Source organism: Apteryx mantelli, chromosome 19, assembly GCF_036417845.1.
Source record: "Apteryx mantelli isolate bAptMan1 chromosome 19, bAptMan1.hap1, whole genome shotgun sequence".
Classification (NCBI taxonomy): domain Eukaryota; kingdom Metazoa; phylum Chordata; class Aves; order Apterygiformes; family Apterygidae; genus Apteryx; species Apteryx mantelli.
The window spans coordinates 14,513,450-14,534,665 of NC_089996.1; the positions used below are offsets into that span (position 1 = coordinate 14,513,450).

The 21,216-nt window shown below is 38.1% G+C and overlaps 1 protein-coding gene across 1 annotated transcript in view; it reads left to right on the forward strand.

Moving 5' to 3' along the window:
• GNA13 (G protein subunit alpha 13) overlaps positions 1 to 20,176 on the forward strand; it is a 31,422-nt gene extending 11,246 nt beyond the window's left edge. Inside the window, exons 3-4 of the mRNA XM_013953120.2 lie at positions 9,776 to 9,826; positions 14,940 to 20,176. Of these exons, the coding sequence (XP_013808574.1) occupies positions 9,776 to 9,826; positions 14,940 to 15,512 (624 nt within the window). The 3' untranslated portion in view covers positions 15,513 to 20,176. The remainder of the gene's footprint in view (positions 1 to 9,775; positions 9,827 to 14,939) is intronic.
• The last annotated feature ends 1,040 nt before the right edge of the window (positions 20,177 to 21,216 follow it).

The following is a 21,216-nucleotide window of genomic DNA, read 5'->3' on the forward strand; positions in this document are numbered from 1 at the left end:
GAAGGAACTAAAAAGCATTTGGTCATCTGGATTTCTCATGAGCCTGAAATGGGAACCAAATGCATGTTATAAAACTGAATCCTGGGGATACTTCACTGTGTGTGCATCGGTATCTAGTTGTAGGCTTCTACTTTTGAAAGGCTGTGGTTTAGTTTACAGAATGTGTAATAATAGGCTCTTCAGGCATCTTCAAATTCAATTCGACAAATTGTAGTACTGATACGTTTTTACATGCCAAATATTTGTCATGTTTTTAGGAGCCTTTGCCAGTCTTGTACAACTTGGAAGCAAGTAAAGGTCTAAATGATGGATGGCAGATTTGCAGACTCACTGCTGCTTCAGTGTTAGATTAAATGCAGTTTGAGTTGCAAACATATGAAGTCATGGAGCCAGTGGGTCAGTGCACTGAACGAAGAGCAAATGTTTACAGTCTGGTTCCAGTCTGTTTTGTGTGCAAAACATCTGAAGTTTATATAGATGCTTCCCAGAGTGTAAATAGTAACTGGGAGGTGGCTGTTTCGTCTTGGTCAGTGCATGTTTTCATATGACTTCTACTAGGTCTCCATACGTGCCATGACCTGAAATCAATGAAATTTGAAAATCTTTTGCAAAGTACCAATGTCTTTCCTAAAGTAAACTATTTGGAAGAAGGATTTGGAGGATAAATACTTGTGAGGGAGAGAAAGGGGGGGGAAATAAACCTTTGAAGAAAGAAAGTGCAACTGATCTTCTGGACAGCATATCCTAGCTTGCATTCATGGATTAATTTCTCTTCAGGTTCTGGCAAACAGAAGCATCTTCACTAGATGTTCTGGCTCTGCAGAATGTGTCCCATATGTCATTTATTGTATTTCTTGACCTGGCTTTGATCTCTGGAAGAGGCTGCGATAGACTTCAGTGTCTGCTTCATATTTTGGAACGGTGATCTTAAGGATATATGTCACTCCAGTATAAATGCTGTGTATTTCTAGGGTTTTTAATTTGGGTAGGGGAAGGAACAACAGATTCCTTGGTTTTGCTTTTGAATTATACAAACAGAATATCACTTTGTACAACCCAGAACTACCCGGAGCTTCTTAAAATTCTCATTTGTTAATGGAATATGGTTCATTCTGATTTCAAGTAGTCTTTCAGAATTTGTTGAAAATAGGATAACTGAGTGTTTTGCATGGAAGAAGCCATAGTTTTGTATGGTTTAATGGCAAGCCATTCCTGACCTTGTCTAAAAGCTGTACTGAATTTTCATGTTTTTGAGCAAGTTTTGTTGAGAGCCTGGCAATGGAAGAGTACCTTAGCTAAAGAAAAACCAAAACTGGATTTTTTTGCCTCTTAGGAAAGTAGTTTTGAACTGGAACAATTTGCTCTGTAGCCTATTAGTATGTGGGTTAAGTTCTGCTTAGTACTAGATTGTGTCCTTATTGGGTTATTTGGGATAGCATGTTAAATCTGAAATCATGGAACTGCTTTGCTGACTGGAACAGATTTGTATGTTAAGCAATTTGAAGGCTAGTGCAAAACTGAATTACGTGCAAGCAGGAGAAAAACCTGATGCTGGAGCTTTATTTGGAGTGTTTAGCATTAGAATCACTTGCACATGGCTTGACTGACTTCCTCTCTTTCCGTTCGCAACCGTTTGGGTATGGCAGCCATAGCAGATGCTCCTGGGTATCCAGCAGCTTCTGGATGCTGCTAGGTAGCTCGAGTTGGCATGTTCTGTGCTCCTTTGTTTGTTCTCCACAATTTGAGAATTATGGATTAATTGGATTACACAGTCAATAGGGGATAATAGATTAAAGGGATATTATTGGGTTAAAAACCCTTCTTAAACTCCTTCACCTTTTGCTGTTAACACCCTTATGCAAGATAAAAATGTTAGTCATGAAATAAACTTAGTGTGACTCCTCCCTTTCTTGTTTTTTTGTAGTTTCATGATATTGAGAGCCCTCCACCAAATGGGATCCAGCTGTTCTGAATCCAAATTCTACTCTGCTACAAAAGGTTTTATAAAAGATTACTTTCTTGAGTCACGACTTCAACCCTTCTTTTTAGGACAGATATTCAGTTTGTCTGACTGAATGCAAGAAAGATTTCTCTTCTATGCTGTGACGCAGTTCTGACCGCTCTGAAAAAAGCCAAAGACAACTAGAGCTGCACACAGGAAGTGCTGAAAAGAGGAAATAGGATAGTGTTTGAGCAGAGGTAGGATGTGTTGTGATGCATCTGTGACATGTGCTGGGGGAGAAGAAGGTTATTTTGTACTCCTGTGTAAACGAATGTAGTCTGTAACTGAAACTCTTCAGTCTTACTAAAAAAGCTATGATTAATCCCTATGTCCTTAAGTTTTACCTTTAAAAATGGGCGGATGAGACTTAAATTAGTCAAACAGTTGAGCTGGAGAGAAAGAAGGTAGGAGATCCTTAAATGTCTGATCTTGGCAGAAAGTATCTGCACTTTAGCCCTGTTAAGGCTATGGTTCTGTTAATGGTTCCATTGACAGCAGTGCCATTTTAAAGCAATTTGCCCTTCTCCTTAGGGAAGGGAGAGGGAAGGAATAGTTTTAATGTGAAATGGTTCACTGATCTGGTTGTTCGACATGGCAGCAATAAGGCTCGTGTTGGCATGAATGAGGACGGCTGTGTTTTGGTGGGAGAGCCAGTTTATGCTGGTTTTAACATAACTTTGGCCATAATTAACACTTAGAGAGAGGAAACATATTTCTTTCCCGGAAATGTTTTGTGTTAGTGCACTTCCAAATATTTTGACCCAGCCTTGCAGTTTGGTAAGTAAATGGTGCTGTTGCTTACATTGACACTCTTCCCTAAACACCGTAGCACCCTTTTTTAAAAGGAGTTATTGTATATTCTTACTGTAAACTCCTGAAACACTGCTAAGAAAATCACTGCTTAAACAGAGAACAATATCAAGTGTTAGAGCAGAGGAATGGCAACTGGGAAACAAATTGTTCCCCCTGCTTCCCGCCTCAGCAGATACCAAGCAAGTTGCTGATCTCCTATTATAAAATAGGAAAAGTATTTGGATTATTTTTGTTTTGTTTTTAGACTCAGTTCCTTAAGCAAGTTAGAGCTATGAATGGATAAAAGTCTTGTCCTTTTTCTGTTGACTGGGGCATGTTTGCAAGAGAAATTCCCATTAGAAAGCACTGGGAGGAGTGAATGGTGAGTGGGATTAATTTGTAGAAACCTGGAAGTTGAGAAGGAGTCAAAGTCTTTTTATCTCCAAGTCTGAGGCCAGTGAAAGAAACGGAACCAAATTAAGATTTGGATATAAGACTTTGTTCAACTTTTACTGGTCTAACAATCAAGAGGATTTTGGATTTGAGATCAGTACCTAATTTGAGGTGTGGCATAAATTCAGTCTGGATCATCAGTCTCTTTCATGTAATGCTCTGAACATTACTGGGTTGGGGGGGGGTTCTAGTGCTCTTGACTGCCTCTCCCACTAAGAAACCTACTTTGATTTGTCTAAAACATCCCTCCATGAATTGCCTCCATGCTTATTACTGAGATTTCGAAGGCATCTGGTGAAACTTCGGTAGCAGCCGTATTGATTCACAGTCAGTCGTCTTTGGAAGCAGCTGTGTGTGGGGCTTCCAGAAAATGAAAGTTAAAGATTCTTTATCTTGGATTCTTTAACAAAATCCCCAAATATGTTTTTATCTGGATTAAGCCTCTAATGCCCCAAACTGTACATAATGAAGTTGTATACCACAAAGATTATTAAGGTATTGTAGAAATGCAGAATTTTAATGACTCTGGTTATTCCCCCATCTTCTTTCGCCCTTAGGGCTGCTTTTCCTGTGTCACAGTGGCTTACCTTGTATCTCAATCTAGGCGTGCATACCAGCCTAAAAACATTGTATTTATCATCTGTCCTTGCTCTAAACTAGGCTTTTAAAAGAGCTCAGCTTTTTTAAGAGATGAAATCTTTGCCTGCCTTTTCCCAGAAATTTGGGTAAGGTCAGGAAGAGAAAATGTTTAGCGGTTCCTATAATTCTAATCTACAATTACCAAGTTGTATCTCTTGTTTTCTTTAAATATCTGATTCATTCTTTCAGATACTCAATAAGTCTTGTCACCTCTGTGTTCCACTGAACTTGCAGCCAAACTTAGATGGTTTGATAAATTGTACATTTCTTTATTTAAAACTTATGATGACTAAATGTTTATTTGATGTTTCTTCTCTTTAGTTATTGCTATTGGCAAAAAAATATACCATATATATTCCCTTAAAAGAACTAAAAACCAATTTGGCTGTGTTAAAGGTTTCAGCAAATCATATTCTGATTACTGACAGTGTTTTCATGGAAACCAAATAATTTGGTGCCACTTCCTGGATTTAAGACATGTTCATCTGTTGTGTATTTCATCTAGTCTTTTTTTTTCCCCCCAAAGTATTTTTGTGGTTACTTTGCTTTAGGCACTAACTAGCAACATTTTAGACAGTAATCTTTCTCTGTGCTGTGTTCTGTTTGTTTAAAAAAAAAAAAGGTCTGTTGGACCTCAGAAGACCACATATGAGCAGTTGTTATGCACTGCTGCCTTATAGGTAAAAGACCAACACGAGCTGTAGTTTTGTATTTGTAAAAAGAGTCCATTACATAAAACTTGAAGATATTTTATTGTGCAAGCATGAGCAGGACAAGTAAAAATAAATGCAGTATTGTAGTGGAGGCTGTTGTAATGTCTAAATACTTTGATAAGAATATGATTTAGATGTGTTTTCTTGTAACTTGTAAATCAATTGTATGTTCATGATAAAGTAACTTGGCTTGACTTTCTTCGGTAGGGATCCCAAGACTCCAGGAGGCACGCAAGCTGTTTTGAATCAGACCTTTCTGAAAATGGAATACTTGACAGTTATGAATAAAGTTATTTAACAGTCAACTTCCTGTGGTTTACATGCATTTCTGAATCAGGAGGAGGTTGAAGGGCCACAGCTGAGATGTATATGTTCCATTTAAACAAAAAAGTGCATCTTCTGCAAGCAGTCAAAGTGATTGCTTAAAATCCAAGATAATATGGTTCATTTTAATTCTATATTAAAGGTGCAAAAGCACAATCTTCTAACACTGTAAGAGCTTTGAAGGTAGTGTGTAAGTCATTCATTTTACTGTATTGGTTTATGTTCAAGAAAATAGCTTTATTGCAGTGCTTCTTGCTTCAAGTTTCTGTATGTCAATGTGCATACCAGAAATGTATTTAAGCCTAGGTTTTACTTTATCGCTGATATTGGCATCTTTGGGCCTATGTTTTAATTTCAGCACAAGGAAATGGGTAGTGGACAAGTTCAATGGTATGGTCTGTGTGGTGTACCAAACAAATTATTATTAACCTTAAACCACACTTCAGAGGTTTGCAGTTCAGAACTGCTCGACTGTAAAAATGACTTTAAAAGTTCACCTGCATTTAAAAAAAAAAAAAAAAAGAAAGAAAGAAAAAAGCACACACGCGCACAAAAAGCATTCACCTACAGCTAGGTTAAGACCTCCATATAACCTGGCTAGAAGCATGCTGTGTTATATAATATGTGATCTTTTCTTTTGTGAAGGTGTTAGCAGCTCTACGTTAAAGGGGCCATGCTCTATCAGTAGCCTTATCTCTTTTTATAGTTAGCTTGGATGAGCTTTTGGGTACCTGTCTGAGAACAGTTGATCCTTACTCTGTGTTTGTAAGTAGATTTCAAAAATAATTGTAAATGGTATATGTGTTTTTCCCTACTCCTGACTTTGATAGAAGCCTCATAACTTTTTTAACCATAAAAAATAAAATTGTAGATCTGGTCTTTCTGGCTTTGTGACTTGTTCAAGGACCTCTTGGTAGAAGACACGTTCTAAGTAAGTTCAGTTTATCGCCATATGTATGTATTTTTTAACTGGATCTTTAGTTGATTTTCTGTCATACGCGCTCACAGAACGTGGGTCTGAACACTAAGCAGGAATTCACTGCAGAACTAGCGAACTGTAGTTAACAGCTGCAGATCTGCAGCTTCTCAAGCTCCTGTCACGTTTGTCGTTGCTGCGGCTCCTTTGGCGCGGTGGGAGCACTAGTGCAGCCTGGCCGCTCTGACAGCGCGGCAGAAGTAAGACACAGTCAGCAGACAGCAGTTAGTGCGGCTGGGTGGGAAAACCCAGTTTCATTTTTCTAGTCATCTCAGGTAAACCAAATAACTTACAGTTAGTCTAAAGGGAAATTTTATAATTTCAACAGGCAACTGTCTATTGAATGCAGCTGAATAGCCACTGTCTTCGATATATAGAATGTGAGATCTAGTTCTAATATCGTGAAGAAGTAGGCTAACATAGAAACAATACTGTCTTCGGTCTTTTTTTCTTGGCTTAGCAGGTTTTTGTTGTACAGGACTGCAAATAGACCATCTTCTTACTAAGTTTTAACAACTGCTGGAATTAAGGTTTTCCTTGGTGGTGTGAAGTGTTTTTGTTTTGGTTTGGTTTTCTCTCTCTCGATATTATATGATACTGAGAACGCTTTTCCAAAGATTTACACCTTTAAAAAGGATCAGAAGACTTGCTTGATTGTTTTGTAATGGTGCCTCTTTGAAGCTTATTTAAAATGGGTCAAAACTCGGGTTTTGCAGTAGTATGTTCTGATAACGTTTATTGGTCATGGTAGTTACAATTCAAGAGTGTGCCTGTGGTTAGCAGTGCTTAGCCCACTGACATTGAAACGTCCAGGTCAGATGACAAATTACCTCTGGTTAAGGCATCAGCTTGTAGCTGTGTAATGTGGAGGGGTGTGGAATAAGAAGGAAAAAGAGATGATGAGTTTGAAGCTCTTGTAAATTCTCAGTGAATGCAAGCTGAAAAAGTCAGTGATCGAACAACTTTTATTCTTAAAGATAATGTAAGATTGAGTCATGTTGACAAGCACTTGCTTGGTGTGTCATATCAGTTGTCTGAATGGATTTTGATAAGGGAATCACCCAGTGAATAAATTGAAGATGTGGAGGAGGAGAACTGGTATATCACTGCTTTATGAACTGTATTATGCTTGTAAGTGAATGCCTTTATACCTTAACCCATTTTCAGTTTCAGAATACCCACTGTGATATTTATCTGCCATGAAACTTTATACATGACAGTCTGAAAACTTCAGCAGTCTTCTCCGTGGGCTTTTTGACTGCTAGTTTGCTGTTAGATGTGTGGGTCTGGAGTGTTAGTGTTGCTGCAGGCTGATGTGGTGTATTCTGCGTTCATGTTTTCAGGAAATCCCCTCTTTTGGGAAGCTGCTTCTGGTGTTGTTTTGTGACCTTTACAGGCTGTGGTTTATTTGTGTGCTAGAACAGCTCAATTCATTGCAGTAACAGTAAGCTCCCGGGATTTAAAGGAGAGGCAGTAACTCATGCATTCCAGCACTGCAGGGTTAATGCTGCTTTACAGAGTAGACATTACTGTAAGTAGTATAAAAGGAGCCGTCTAAGATTAAAATACATACATATATACATACATACGTGCTTACAGGCTCTGAGGTCCAGATATTTTAGAATAAATATCTACAGCTAATGAGTCTGGAATCTGGCTGATTTGCGCGTACTACTGTGTTTTTGTCAACTCCTACTAGAATCTAAAAAAGAAATTAAGTTTGACCTTAAATATTATTATGTCTTTAGCATTCAGCTAAAGACAATGGTTTTAGGATCAGAATTCAGGCCTCCTGAATACTGTTTCTCCTGTTTGGGAAACTTGAAGCAAAGTGCTCCTGATAGATGTGTGCATCAAGGTTTTGTGTATTTTTATTTTCTGTATAATGGGAATGCTCTCTTCCCTATCCTTCCCTTACAGGAGTGAGATTAGAATGGATTTCTGAAGTACTGGAAAAGATCTAGTCATAAAATACTTAATGCAGTCATCATGAACAGTTGCTACTGTGCTTCAAGCAAACCTTAAAATGGTTAGTTGTACTGCTGCAGTTTGTCACCAGAGAGAAAACAGGTAGTGTTAAGATAAATAGAAGGTAAAATAAGGTAGTAGATCTGTGTTGGACTTTGTCCCTGGAGGTGTGTCAAGCACAAGGCATGTCAGGCACAAGGCATGTTTCGATGAAAGTCTCAGTCTTGCCTAATTAAAGGTTGATGATCAAATTGCGTGCTTAAAGGTTTGGTATCTACTTTCAGTATGTGACTGTTTTTAGTGCCTGCAAAACTTGCAAAGCTGCCTGGGTTATGTATCTGCCAGAACCCTTTCTGGACTGTTACTCTACATTATTGTCCTACTGCTGCTTAGATGACACAGTTTAATATTGAGGTTTCGTGGTCTTTTTAGATAACTCTGAAGAGTTCAAATTCAAGTGAGGGACAGTCCTCGTCAGGATGTAACTGCTGTCCTGCCTCACTGCTCTGACTTGGATGTAGTTGCCCCTATTTTGGATACTTATGGATTTCTCATCAAGAGAATTTAGCCAGAATTCCTGTTCTCCCATCTGCCGAGTGGGAATACAGATGATTTTCTTTGTGTATTTACTATTAAGAAAATCAGATACAGCTTGGTAATTAAGAGCTTTTAAAGGGAAGCATGTTTCTGCTTCTGTCATGATGCTGAGAATCCTAAAAGGTACTTCCTTCATTTGCGATAAATTCAATTGGTAATACAGAACCACATTATAAACCTCTATTTTCTGTGGGAGCAGACACAAATAGCAGCGTGGGTATAGCCGCTTGAGCGAGTGCTAGGGAGGCCACTCGGATCAAGCTGAGTTTGGTAGCTCTGGTGCTGCGCTCAGGAATACAGCTACGCTGCTCCTGTGGCTCGGGCTCATGCAGCGCTGTGCCGGAGCAGGTGAGCAGTGCTGAAACCTGCCGTGCTGCTGGTCGCAGCGGTTATTCGCTTGGGTACAGCATCGTGCTAGTATGGCTGTATTGCCAGTCGGGCCCTAGACCAGGAAGCTCTCTGAAAGATGGTGCAAAATACCTTAAATTATTGCAAGTGAACTCAGGTTTGGCAGCGGCACTATACCAGTTCCTCCTTCCTTTTATTCCCAGCGTGCTAATAGGGTTCTGGAGAATTGACTGTAGTTCAGGCTTTCAAAAAACCCCTATGTTAGTTCTGCATTATTGGGATTAAGACCTGCGATGGCTACTTGCAAGGGCAGTGATGGCTTGAATTTGGAAGGTAGCATGTATAGCAGGTGAGATACCATGCAGCGTTGCAGCACGGAGCTCGATTCTTTACCCCAAAAATAAGGGGTTAATGTCCAGCCTGTTCTTTGACAGGAAGGTCTATGAGAATGAGCTAGCTTCATCTGTTGCAGCTTTCTCTTCCCCTTCTGCTAAACATTTCCTGTGCTCAGGTGCAGTGCCTGTAGAAATGGGATCTTATGGCAATGCAGTTATAAATGAGCTGATCCCAGTGATTAATCTCTATATCTGAATGTTTGTATATCCAGACTCTTCAAATGGCTAGAAGAATTGAATGTGTCTTTTCATAATGTAGGTGTCTGACTCTGTGGGTGCTTCATGGGCAGTCAATGTAAATAACACCACAGAATTTATTTAGCAATTCTAAACTTGGGAAGAATTTAACTATTATAAATGTGACTGCCTATGCCTTTAAAGCTTGAATGTTTATCAGCCTAAAAATAAAAATTCAGTTGTGTTCTTAGGATTGCTGATTTTGAAAAAAGATGGTGACTAAAGCTTGCAACAGTTGCATTTAGTTTACATTCTGAAGTCTAGTTAATTTTTCTAAATCTGTTGGGATCAAGTGTGCCACTTATTAAAAACTGTTTGCTTTGTTTTTTAGGGGGAATCTGTAAAATACTTCTTGGACAACTTGGATAAACTTGGAGAACAAGTAAGGTTTTTTTTGTTTGTTTGTTTTTATGTTGTGAATTTGAAGTAGTCTTTGTGATCATTGGGTTTTAAGCATGAACTGTAAGTAGTGGCTATTCTACTAGCTTTATCTTCAGTAACTTTGCCTGTCTCTTCTCAGCGGTTCATCACTGACATATCACAAACACAAGGCAAAGCAAAGGCCAAGAGGCTGTCTGCAAATACAACTTATGAAAATTAAACAAAAAACAAGTTACAAATGCTTATCTGGTCAAAAGATTGTTAAAGTAGCACTTATCTCCATGTTTATTTTACCAAATTTAAAAATCGTACATGTTTTTTTACAAGAAACTGTTATTCTGCCTTTAGTGTCAGGTCATGCTGGATTTTTGGAGTTTATACCATTTTTTGACTGAAGGTTTTGATGTTGGAATATAATCTGATGCAGTAGCTATGTTAGTCCAGATTGGGTGCAGCCAGACAGAGCTAACATGATCAACAGGATTGAAAAGAGTAGGCTATGACAGCTGACTCATGCATGTAGACGTTGTGTGGTAAGTGTGTTGAAAAACTCACTGCAGAACTCCCTTAAATATTTATCAAGATAAGGAAAAGTAAATGCTCGTTTCTTACTTATGCATTTGTCAGTGTGATAGGGTTTTTGAAATAGTGGTTCTGTAGTGTCAACATATAAAGCTGTTTGTTGATCTGTATTACCCTTCAGTCCTCCAGATCTAATTGATTTTTCAAAGATGCCTGCTTTGTTTTTTTTAAATATCCAATTAAGATCCATAAATTAAATCGATATACTGGTCAGTGGTACCTTTCTGCAGTATCTACTTCAAAATAAACAAACCTGGTACAGAATAGAATGTTTTCTCTAGAAAAAGTTAAAACTTCTGTAGAATCCTTTTTGATAGAAATGTTGGTTACTGCTTGCATTATGAAGTTGTATGTTGATGTTCGTTAGTCTCATATTACAGAAATGGCACATGAAAAAGTGCCTTTAAAATGGGAAGCTAACTTGAATACCATAGGGAGGCAATTTCTCCATGGCCATTTCCAGCTGAGGGTTAACAAATGGTGAGAGAATCCAAACCACTTCAGCTGAATGCTGCTACAGCCCACTTAATTTCATTTTTCACTTCAACAGATAAAAATTTAATTTTGAGCCAGTCTGTTCTTCTTTGAACAGTCAGTGCTTCTAAAGTAGAGCACTGGTGATCATCTTGTAGGATGCATACAATTTCCAGATATTTTGCTTGATTTCCAGCACTCATTCTGTCTTTGAATTTTGGTTGATCTTGAGTTGTCTGAGATAGTATGAGAAACATAGTTAGCACTTCAATGAATTAACTGAATTTTCTGCTAATGGTAGATTTCTCCTAGCCACTTTTTTGACACATTTCTGAACATATAGGTACAGACTTTTGCAGCTTCTCTTTCAAAGTTCTTGATCAGAAATATTGACCCATTCTTAATGCTTGAGACTAGACAGTCACTAGTTAGTTCAAAATACATGTACAAATTATAGGTCTGATGTTCTGTTGGAAGGATAAGTTGTGAATTACAGCATTTCTGGTTTAAGGTTAGACCAAAAGCTGTTGAGATACAGAGGCTTCTTCAAGATCTGCTGTCACAGAAAATGTTAAGTAGTTGGTGGAAAAAGTGCTGGGTAGGTTTTGTTACTGAGAGTGAAAGATTTGATAGGTTCTTCTGGTTTATTCTTATCTATATACAAGACTTGTCTAATGCGCTCATATAAGTATTTTACTGTTCTTATCTGGTATCTGATACGAGTGGGCTGGCCTGCAGCTGGATTGCTTATAAACAGACCTCTGATTCATGTGTCTGTTGCCCAAAGGGAGCTGATGGTAGCAGCACTTGGAAAAGAGAAGTTACTGGTCACATTCAGTCAGCTCAGCAGAGTAGGAGTAACCCGCTGGCATATGAGAATCCGCTGCGTTCCTTGTAGCAGTTTGTTACTTCTGCTGCCAGTGATCTAGACTATATATTCAAAATACCTTGTAAAGAGACCTTGCTTTACATAATGTGATTGGATCCTATCCTTGCCTTAAATTCTAATTTTAGTGAGGCAAACATTGTCATGGTAGCCAGAAGAGATACCTGATAACCAAAAGTTGCCCCTGTGAAGAAAAGGGACCATAGTGAATTTGGGGAAGGAGACTATTCAGGAAAGAAAACAAAGTAGAAAGAAAGTTGAAGTCATGCATTAAGAGTCAGTATCAAAATGTATCCTTGGGAAGAGCAGGTACTTGCAGGCAAATAGAGCTGCGCAGAAAAGCAAACATGGAAGAAGGTGAAAAAGCAAGCAGTGAACTTGGAAGGTTGGGTAAAGAGTCGAAGAAGAGAGTGGGTTTGGGAGCACTTGCAGGAAAAGTGCAGAGTGACAGTAGGCAGTTGTTAAAAAGACTTTGAAAATACCAAGTGCTGACCCAAGAAAACATTAGCCTAATGCTGAAGGTTTCACTTGCACGGAATCATATTAACAGTAAAAACAGAAAAAGGGGCTAATTCAGAATTGTTATAGAAGCAAGCTGTTAGTATCCCAGAAGTCTGTGCACAAGGGAGATAAGAATGAAATCATCCTTCAAGAAATCTCCTGGTATTTTAATGCTCTTTTTAGGAGTTGTATTTAGTCTCCTATAGTCAAATGATGGCTCTATACCAAGTACTTTACTGCCAGTGCACTCATTGCAGACTGTTGCATCAAAGTAGCCATTATCTGGGATAAAACATGGTAGGTCTTCTGTGCATGTAGACTTTAACAGCACTTGAAAGGGTTTTATTTGTGGCTGAAAGCATGGAAAGAATTTTAAATGAGTAATAATACTGAAGAGTGAGTTTGTCAGGAATTCTAGGTTAAGCTCCTTGTTTTTGAAAGCTTTGCTGAATAAATGGTCAGGGCCAACTCCTAAATGAGTTTGCTTTATGCTTGTTTCAATATTGAAAGTATATATGGCTTTACCTCTTTTTTTTTTCTTTTTTTTTTTTTTAAACTTTAAGAACCCTTGAGCTCTCCTAAGGTGTTTTTTTTTCTGAGAACTTCTTTGAGATGAACTTCCTGAATAAAAAATAATACGCATTCCTGTTTGAAAGATGGAATAAGGATTTAACCTGTTACATCCTTTCTCCTAAATGTTCACACTCAGATTTATCCAAAATCCCTTCTCATGTACTCAGTGCCACTTGATATGGTCATTTCTCTATGAACTTCGATTGACCTCCTTTTCTGTTTTTGGTAGAAAAGACACAAGTGAAATGTAATAAATAGAAAAGTCTTATTACCTTTTAAAGTTGCTGCTTTTCACCAGCAAAGAGGATAGAAGCTGTTAAGTTTGAAGAGGATTTGGTATTACTTCAGCAGTTCAACTCTCCTGTAGATTTAGGTGGTGCAGGTTATGCATGTGTAATACTACTGTAGCAACAAGTGCAGGGTGGGGAGTCCGTGCTGCGGAGAGCTGCACTGTAGTTGCATGCCATGATAAAGATCAGTGCCTTGATCTTGGACAACTTGAATAAAGAGGCCAGAACTTCAGACAAAACAATCCCTCTTTAGCTAGTTTCACTTTCAGACTTGCATAATAAAGCAAAAGGATCCTTTAATATTTGGATCATTATACTTACCTCATGTTTTTTTTAATTGCTTTTTTAAAAGGGGTTGGATCAAAGTTTGCCAGCTCCGTTAAGTTTAGAACAGAATGTCTATTTATGTGCATGTTCTAACCTTCTAGTTTCCTACCTGTGGAAATATGATGTGATACCAGTATTTGAATTCCCATGTAGCCCCCCCCCAAATCCCAAGCTTATTAGTTGAATCAGTCTTTTCTGGACCATGATCTTACAGGTTTTTATAAAAAGTTTCAAGTTCAATAACTGGCACTGTCAAAGGAAGATCTTCAGCAGTAGATCATTCACTGAGAAGAGACTTAAATTCCAACCCTGAAACTTAAACCACCCTCTCTGATGTTGTGAGAAATGCTGGAAAAATGTAAGGAAGAGTTTCATATCAGGTGAACAACAAAGCTGTAAATCTCAGCTTAAGCTGTCTGTTATAGATGCACTTTTTAAATAGCAGAAGAACTTGGACCATATGAGGAAGTGTAATTCTTAGAATGAAGAAATCCCCAATTTCAGTCTTGACTTTCATGCCAACAAAAACTAATAAGAGTACCTCTTCCTGTAAGCATCTGCATTTCATTGAAGATGGCTGTTCATATAAGGACTGCAGAAACTTTCATATTGCTTATTTTATTATGAGGGGGAAAAGCATGTTGCACAAATGCAGGAACAGCTGTCTCAGGAGCCCTCCTAGATGGCACTACTGGAAAAAGGCTTCTGTCCTCAGCTGCCTGCTTCTTCCTCTGATCTACTAACAGCATAGCATGTTGTGGACAAAATCACACTGAGTGAGCTCACAGGTGGCATACAGCTAAACAGAAGTAACTTTTTAGACAGGTACTTCTGAAAAAGGAAAGCTGCCCATGGCACAAACACAGCAAGTTGGGTAGGTTTGGCTCTTCTGGCATGATCAATTGACCGTCTTAAAAATGACTAGCTCAGCGGAACTGATGTCACTACTTTTTAAATTTTTTTGAGTCAGTTGCACAATATGCATGTGAATGTGGGAGGAATTGAGTGCCCATATTTAGAGTGGGGTTCTACATTGGTTATTGATTTGAGGAACCTGACTGTTTTAGACCTTGTTTGCTGCATTCCAGTGTTGGCAACTAGTGCGTTTTCCAGCTTTATAGGAAGAAGATAATGAAGCATAAAGTAATTCAGAATGAGGGAAACTGCCATAAGGAATTGATGGTACACCTTTCAGTGTTGTTTGTGGATGCTTGTCATATGGCAATGGAAAGCTACAGTTCTCTGGAGTAAATGTTTTGATTTAATACTGTGTGTTTCCTGCTTTGGACTCTAGATTTTCCAAAATGCTTCAGTGTTAAAATATACATGCATGTGTATGTTTATTCCAAACCTCATGCTGTTCCTCTGCAAACTTTTCTCTAGATTGCAAGTTGGCTGTGATCACCATGCCTGTGACTTGTATCCTAATCAGCAAACTCTGCTTTATTTTTATTTATTTATTTTATTTATTTATTTTTTAGGATTATCTTCCATCACAGCAAGATATTCTGCTGGCACGAAGACCCACAAAAGGGATTCATGAGTACGATTTTGAAATAAAAAATGTTCCTTTCAAAATGGTTGATGTAGGTGGCCAAAGGTCAGAACGGAAACGTTGGTTTGAATGCTTCGATAGTGTCACTTCAATACTCTTCCTTGTTTCCTCAAGTGAATTTGACCAAGTGCTTATGGAGGATCGGCAAACAAATCGCCTTACAGAGTCTCTGAACATTTTTGAAACAATAGTCAATAACCGGGTTTTCAGCAATGTCTCCATCATTCTCTTCTTAAATAAGACGGACTTGCTTGAGGAAAAAGTACAAAAAGTGAGCATCAAAGACTATTTTCCAGAGTTTGAAGGGGATCCCCACTGCTTAACAGATGTCCAAAAATTCCTAGTGGATTGTTTTCGTACCAAACGCCGGGACCAGCAGCAGAAACCCCTCTACCACCACTTCACCACTGCTATTAACACAGAAAACATCCGGCTAGTTTTCCGTGATGTCAAGGATACCATCCTTCATGATAACCTCAAGCAGCTTATGCTACAGTGATGTGCAAAAAGACATTTTTATTTGAATAACTTTTGTGTGTTGTTTTTAACTAGAAGTTTACAGCAGGAGTAGAGAAATCAAGATCCTGTCAGACTTCTTGATATGTGGCTAAAAGCTGCTGCTGAACACATTATTGCCAATTTCTGCAGAAATTCAGGCTTAATCTCTTCCAGTGTAGCTTCAAGTTGACTCAAGTTGTTATTTTATAGCAGACCTATGTCTAAGTTACCTGTAAAGTGGTTAAATTTGACCTTTTAAGAGCATGTATGCTAAAAAGAAAAAAACAAAAAACCCCCAAACTAGAAAATTCATTCCACCTTCAGAATTCCAAGTCCAGACTTCAGTGAAATTGTTGCAATTGTTAGACTTTGGCAGTAATTAAAAAAAAAAAAGAAACTTTTCACATCTGACTTCATAAAGAAGACTGTTATTCCATGGCTGACTTATGATTTCTCAGGTCTTTTGTTGGTTAGAAATTCCATAAATCCCTTGCTGGAATCATCTTTTTGAAGCTAGGATACCTGGTGTAATGTACTTCCTATTTAAGTATAAATCTTTGCATGGGTTTTGATTAGGACATGCTTTAAAAATACTTAGATTGGGAACTTCAGACATATCTGGCAGGAAGTACTAACACAGGCAAAAGTCTAATGACTAGGAATTAGTAAATGGCACAGTACACTCCTTCACTCTATTGCATTTTTAAGTACTCTACATCTTAGAGCCATGACAAAGCACAGAGCACTATGATACGGTTCTCTTGAAATTCTGATGTGGGAAGGGGGAACAAGCTAAACTTGTATTTCTTATTTCCACTAACCAGATGTTACATGTAGGTACCTTACCTGTTCTTGAAGCGCTTTAATATATCACTGTGGGTTTTTTTTGTTTTGTTTTTACTTTCTTCCTAACTTAATACAGCATGCCTATTTATCAGTAAGCATTTGGTGATGGATAGAAGTACTCGCCAACCTAAGTGCCTCTTCGTGTTCTATCCTCCTACAGTATTTTCAGTGGCCTTATGTGAGCGTGTGTGTTCCCAACAGAGGCCTTGTGTAGCTAACACCACTAAGATGAATGTTTCTTTTTGAAAAAAGAACAACATGTCACAGCAGAATATGCTTCAGGTGACAAGATTCTCTCTGAAACTTTCCAATTGGGTCTAGAAATCCTAAGTGTACTTGAGCCAAATAAGTTGCACAGCATACGGTAGAGTACTGCTTGTGACTAATAATATTTTACCAAAAGTTCCATTGCAGTTCTCTCTCTCTTTTTTTTTTTTCCCTCCTTTTTAGGGGCAGGGGGGGCTTTAATGTAACTGTGTGACTAAAAAATGCTCTTTGAACAGGTATCCTCATACACCACACAGAATATTACTAAATGAAAGTAAGCTTACCAACTTGCATTTTAAAAAGCAGTGCCGCTACCAAGTTTCCTCCAGACTGAAGTTCCATTTAGACTGTTCTGCTTGCCACTTTGCTCCATGGAAACGGCTAATTCCTGTGGATGATGATGCTGGCCATACTTTCTTAAATGGGTTTTTATAACATAATACGTATGTGGCAAGAGGTGTGACATAATATCCAAACTGCTTTGAGCAGTATCCCTGCAAGTGTGATAATGTTGCTAGGACATGGGAAAGCTGCCTGTCTTCTGAACTTAGCCTTTTACTTACTGTGATTGTAAGTTGTATTAACATCTCTGTACCTCATTCTCCTTTCAGTAGAAGGGGAATAGTGTATGTGTACTTTAGTTAAGTGCTTTGAAATACCTTTATTTTTTGATATTGTCCAATGCGTCGTCGTAGGTCTTAACCATTGGTCTGTGGTTTGTGTGATGAGGCACTATTTCTGGGAGGAAAGAATTCTGAAAAGAGCTTGGGAGAAGTCACAGTGCATGATCTTCTAAACATAAAGTCTGGGTGCAGCAAGGATGTCAGGAGGGTTAGTATGATCTTTGGATGGGGATATTTCATGTAGATTTTACCTCCTTATTAGGCATGGATATGATTACTTTTGGTTGATGTCTTCAGTTCCTATATGAGCAGCTGAAGAAGGATGACTAACTAGAGATATCTCAAGACATTAATGAGGATATATAAAAGATTGGACAGCATGCCTGTGGTGGGGGTCAAAAAATTCTCTTGTTTACCTCTCTGCAGGAGGATTACAGGTTGATTTGGTTGAGCTATAAATGTTAAGTTAGCAGGCAACAAACCTTTGTCTAATAGCCTCAAAAGTGTATGACAAAGTCCACTGTCTGGAAGTTGAACAAATCCACACCCTTTTAGAGATGGCAATTAACCATTGGAACAAATCAATAAGAGTAGAAGTATGCTTTTTTTATTGCTGACAGTTTGAACAAGTTTCTTATAAAGGAGACTGTCTGCTCTGTTTAAAATAAGAATTAATTTGGAGAGGGTCTGTAGTATGTGTTTGGCAAGATGGCAGACTAAATGATTACAAAGAAGACTTGAGACTGGATATTGGATGATACGAAGACTACCAGGAATATGCCTGTCTAAACAAATTCATTTATATAAAATGCTAAATTTTTACATCAAGGGACCTGTTAATTTGCTAAAGATCCTCAAAACTGATGCCAGTCTAAGGATATTGTTGGTATTCCCAAGGCACTGGGCATTCCTGACTTTAGCTAAAGTCAGTAATATATTCAACAGGCTTCTCCCCAAACCAAGTCTTTGGTCTCTACCCCCCCCCCCCCAAAAAAAAAAAAAAACCCAAATCCCTGTTCTTAATCACTGCAGGTTGCTTTCCCTGTGAACGCTGGGGCCTGCAAGCTAGCAAGTTGGAACCCGCAGTCCTGGGTCAATTCTGGCAAAGTAGGTCCTGGTACATAAGCACTATATGAATCTCAGGCAGAAATGAATGAATTTAATGAAATCACTGAGTCAAATCACTTGCCCACTCCCACTTCTTTAAAGGGATGAGGGAACTAACCTTGATGTAGCTGTTTACACCTCTGTTAACAACATCCTGGCTAAACAAACGGGAACGACATTGGGCTTTCCACCTTCAAACTTGCTGCTTGTCAGCTACCTGAAAAGGAGCACATCATGTACTGTTGGGTTTCTTTTTAGATTTGTTTCTACATATTATTTCCTTATGGCAGAATATAATTTTGGTACAAGAGATGAAGACTTTGAACAGACTGATTTGTATCCTGAAGGGAATAAATGAGTCATAACTGGCTGATAAGAGTGAAGCTTGTTAGTGTAAACCAGTCTGTGGTACAAGGTCAGGATTTCTAGTAAAGGCCAGGATATCCAGTAAAGATGGGAAGAGCAGGAAGATTCCCAAGACTTTTAGTTCTCTTCAGGGGAGAGAAGCTTGTTAAAAAGATCGCTGATGAATGACCATATCAAGATTTACCACTGTCTTGTACAGTCTTCGTGTACTTGAAAGTGAAATTGGTGTTTTAGCAAATGTTCCCTGCTGCAGCATGTTAAACTCGGTTCTTTGACACCAGAAAACTGTGCCTGTTCACCAGGGCTTTAAAGATTCTTTCTGTTTTTCGTCTGTTGTATGTGGGAGCTTAAGCCATCAATTTGTGTAAAACTTAAGCTTTCTATTAGACTACCTGCTCTTTAAAAAAAGAAGAAAATCAGGTGGGCTCGTTGCTCTCAAAGGCTGTATATTTAGATTCATTGGTCTAGTAGCGGTGTTGAGTTTTGCCTCAGAATTGTTCTGGAGTTGCTCAGACGAGGTGGGTGTTTGGAGCTTGGTGACACTTGGTAGTAGTATTAATGATCAGTGTCAGGTCGCTCGCTCAAACTGCATCTGATCAGTGTTTTCCATTGTGCCACAGATTTGTCTGAGGTTTCTTTTTATTTTTTTATTTTTTATTTAAGGAGAAGCGTGGTAGTAAGGCAGGTTATGGTCTCATGTCTAGGAGTAATTCAGTGCTTCGGGACTGAGAATCATGTGTGTTTAACATGTCCGTTGCTGGCTGAAGATTTCTCTAGGCATTTCTCTTTAAGGATGATTGCAGAAGATTCATTTTCCAACAATAACATTTCCTGTATCAGAATGATCAGAAGATTTCAGGCCTAACTGAATTGTTCACAAGTCAACTTTACAGGTCTTGCCTATTTGATGGTACCATTAACATAATTTGTATGTTTTTTTTTAATTACACAACATTGCAATACAGTGCCATTTTGCAATTTCTTTGCATTGTACTTGAAAATAAATTGAATTGCAGACTATTTAAAGCTGCTTTCCTGTGCTTTCAGGAGCAGTGAGAGCTTACCTTACGTGAAGCCTTTATGTAAAAATATATTTTGTAACAACCTCATAGATCTTTAACAAAACCAAGATTTGTATTAGCTTTGTATAAATGTTTGTGGCTTACAATTTTATATGTTTAACTTTTTATAAACTTTCCAGGGACTACTTTTTATTGTAAATTTTTTTTCTCCTTGCTTTAGTTTAAGATTGGCAATAAATTATTTCTAAAGGAGGTCGTAGAAGAAAAAGCATCACTTCTTTTTATAAAATGGATAAATTGACTAATAGTTTAAAACCTCTTACATTTGCTTGTACATTGCTCTGTACATACTCTGCAAAAATGTTGCCTTTCAGCTATTAATATTTGCCTTGTGTACAAAAATTACTGACGATGAATAAACATATACAGTCTCATATTGGTATTATGAAATTATTTTTCAAATTAGTGTTTAATATGTGAAGGAAGTCAGCTGACTTTTTTTTGTTGGTTGGCTAAGGCTATGTCTTATGTTTTAAACAAAATATGTAAGAGAATTCAGACCTCTGGTCTCAAGCAAGCTCCATGCTAAAAGGTCTCATGCAGATTCTTATGTTCACCCTGATTTGTTTTGTTTTGTTTCTTCCAGTTGAGAGGCAAAGTATAATTGCTGAAGTTGCATTTGACAACCAATTTAGTCCTTAATATTTAAAATATTGATGGCACTTTTGTTGGTGTTCTGGCATAAGTGGCAAATCTCTGTATAAATTATGCATCTCAGTTTTGCAGAGTTGGATTTTATGTAGCTGTGTTCTGGATAAGCCAGCCTCTGCCTCCTCTAGAAATGGATCACTGGCTGTTTTGCAACTAGCTGCAATATGAAGCAATGTTTTGCAGAGAGGCATTGATTTCGCCTTGTTAGTTTTTATAGGCTTGAGAGGCACGCTTTATTTTCCACAATGAGACTCAGATTTGCTTGGCATGTTGTGGGCACTTAATTTCTGAAAATATTCAGTATACGTAGTAATGCTTATTTGCATAGCTAATTCTCAGCATTAATACTTGCCTTGATAATCCTAATAGATAAACTGTAAGAATTCTCAGGCTATATTAATCTTTATGTAGAGTAATAGGAGCTTGCATGCCCTGCCTCATTCTGCATTGCGAAGAGCTGACTTTGGTATGGAAAAGGAGCCACCTCAGCTCACTGAAATTGAGTTAACTTGTCAAATGGCCTGAAGCTTTTCTCTAGTTTGCAATATGGTTTTAATTCTGGGTCTTGCCTGTTCTGAATGGAGTTGTTCTGGAAGAATTATAACTTTATCATTTGACCATTTTTTCACACTGAAAGAAGAATTGCATTGAATGAACACTCTTACTGATGTTGCTCTGACTTTGGAAACCAAACTTAGGGTTTTTTTTAAAGCTTTTTTTTTTCTTAAGTATCTTACTTTCCTAAGATGCAGTCAGCCACCTG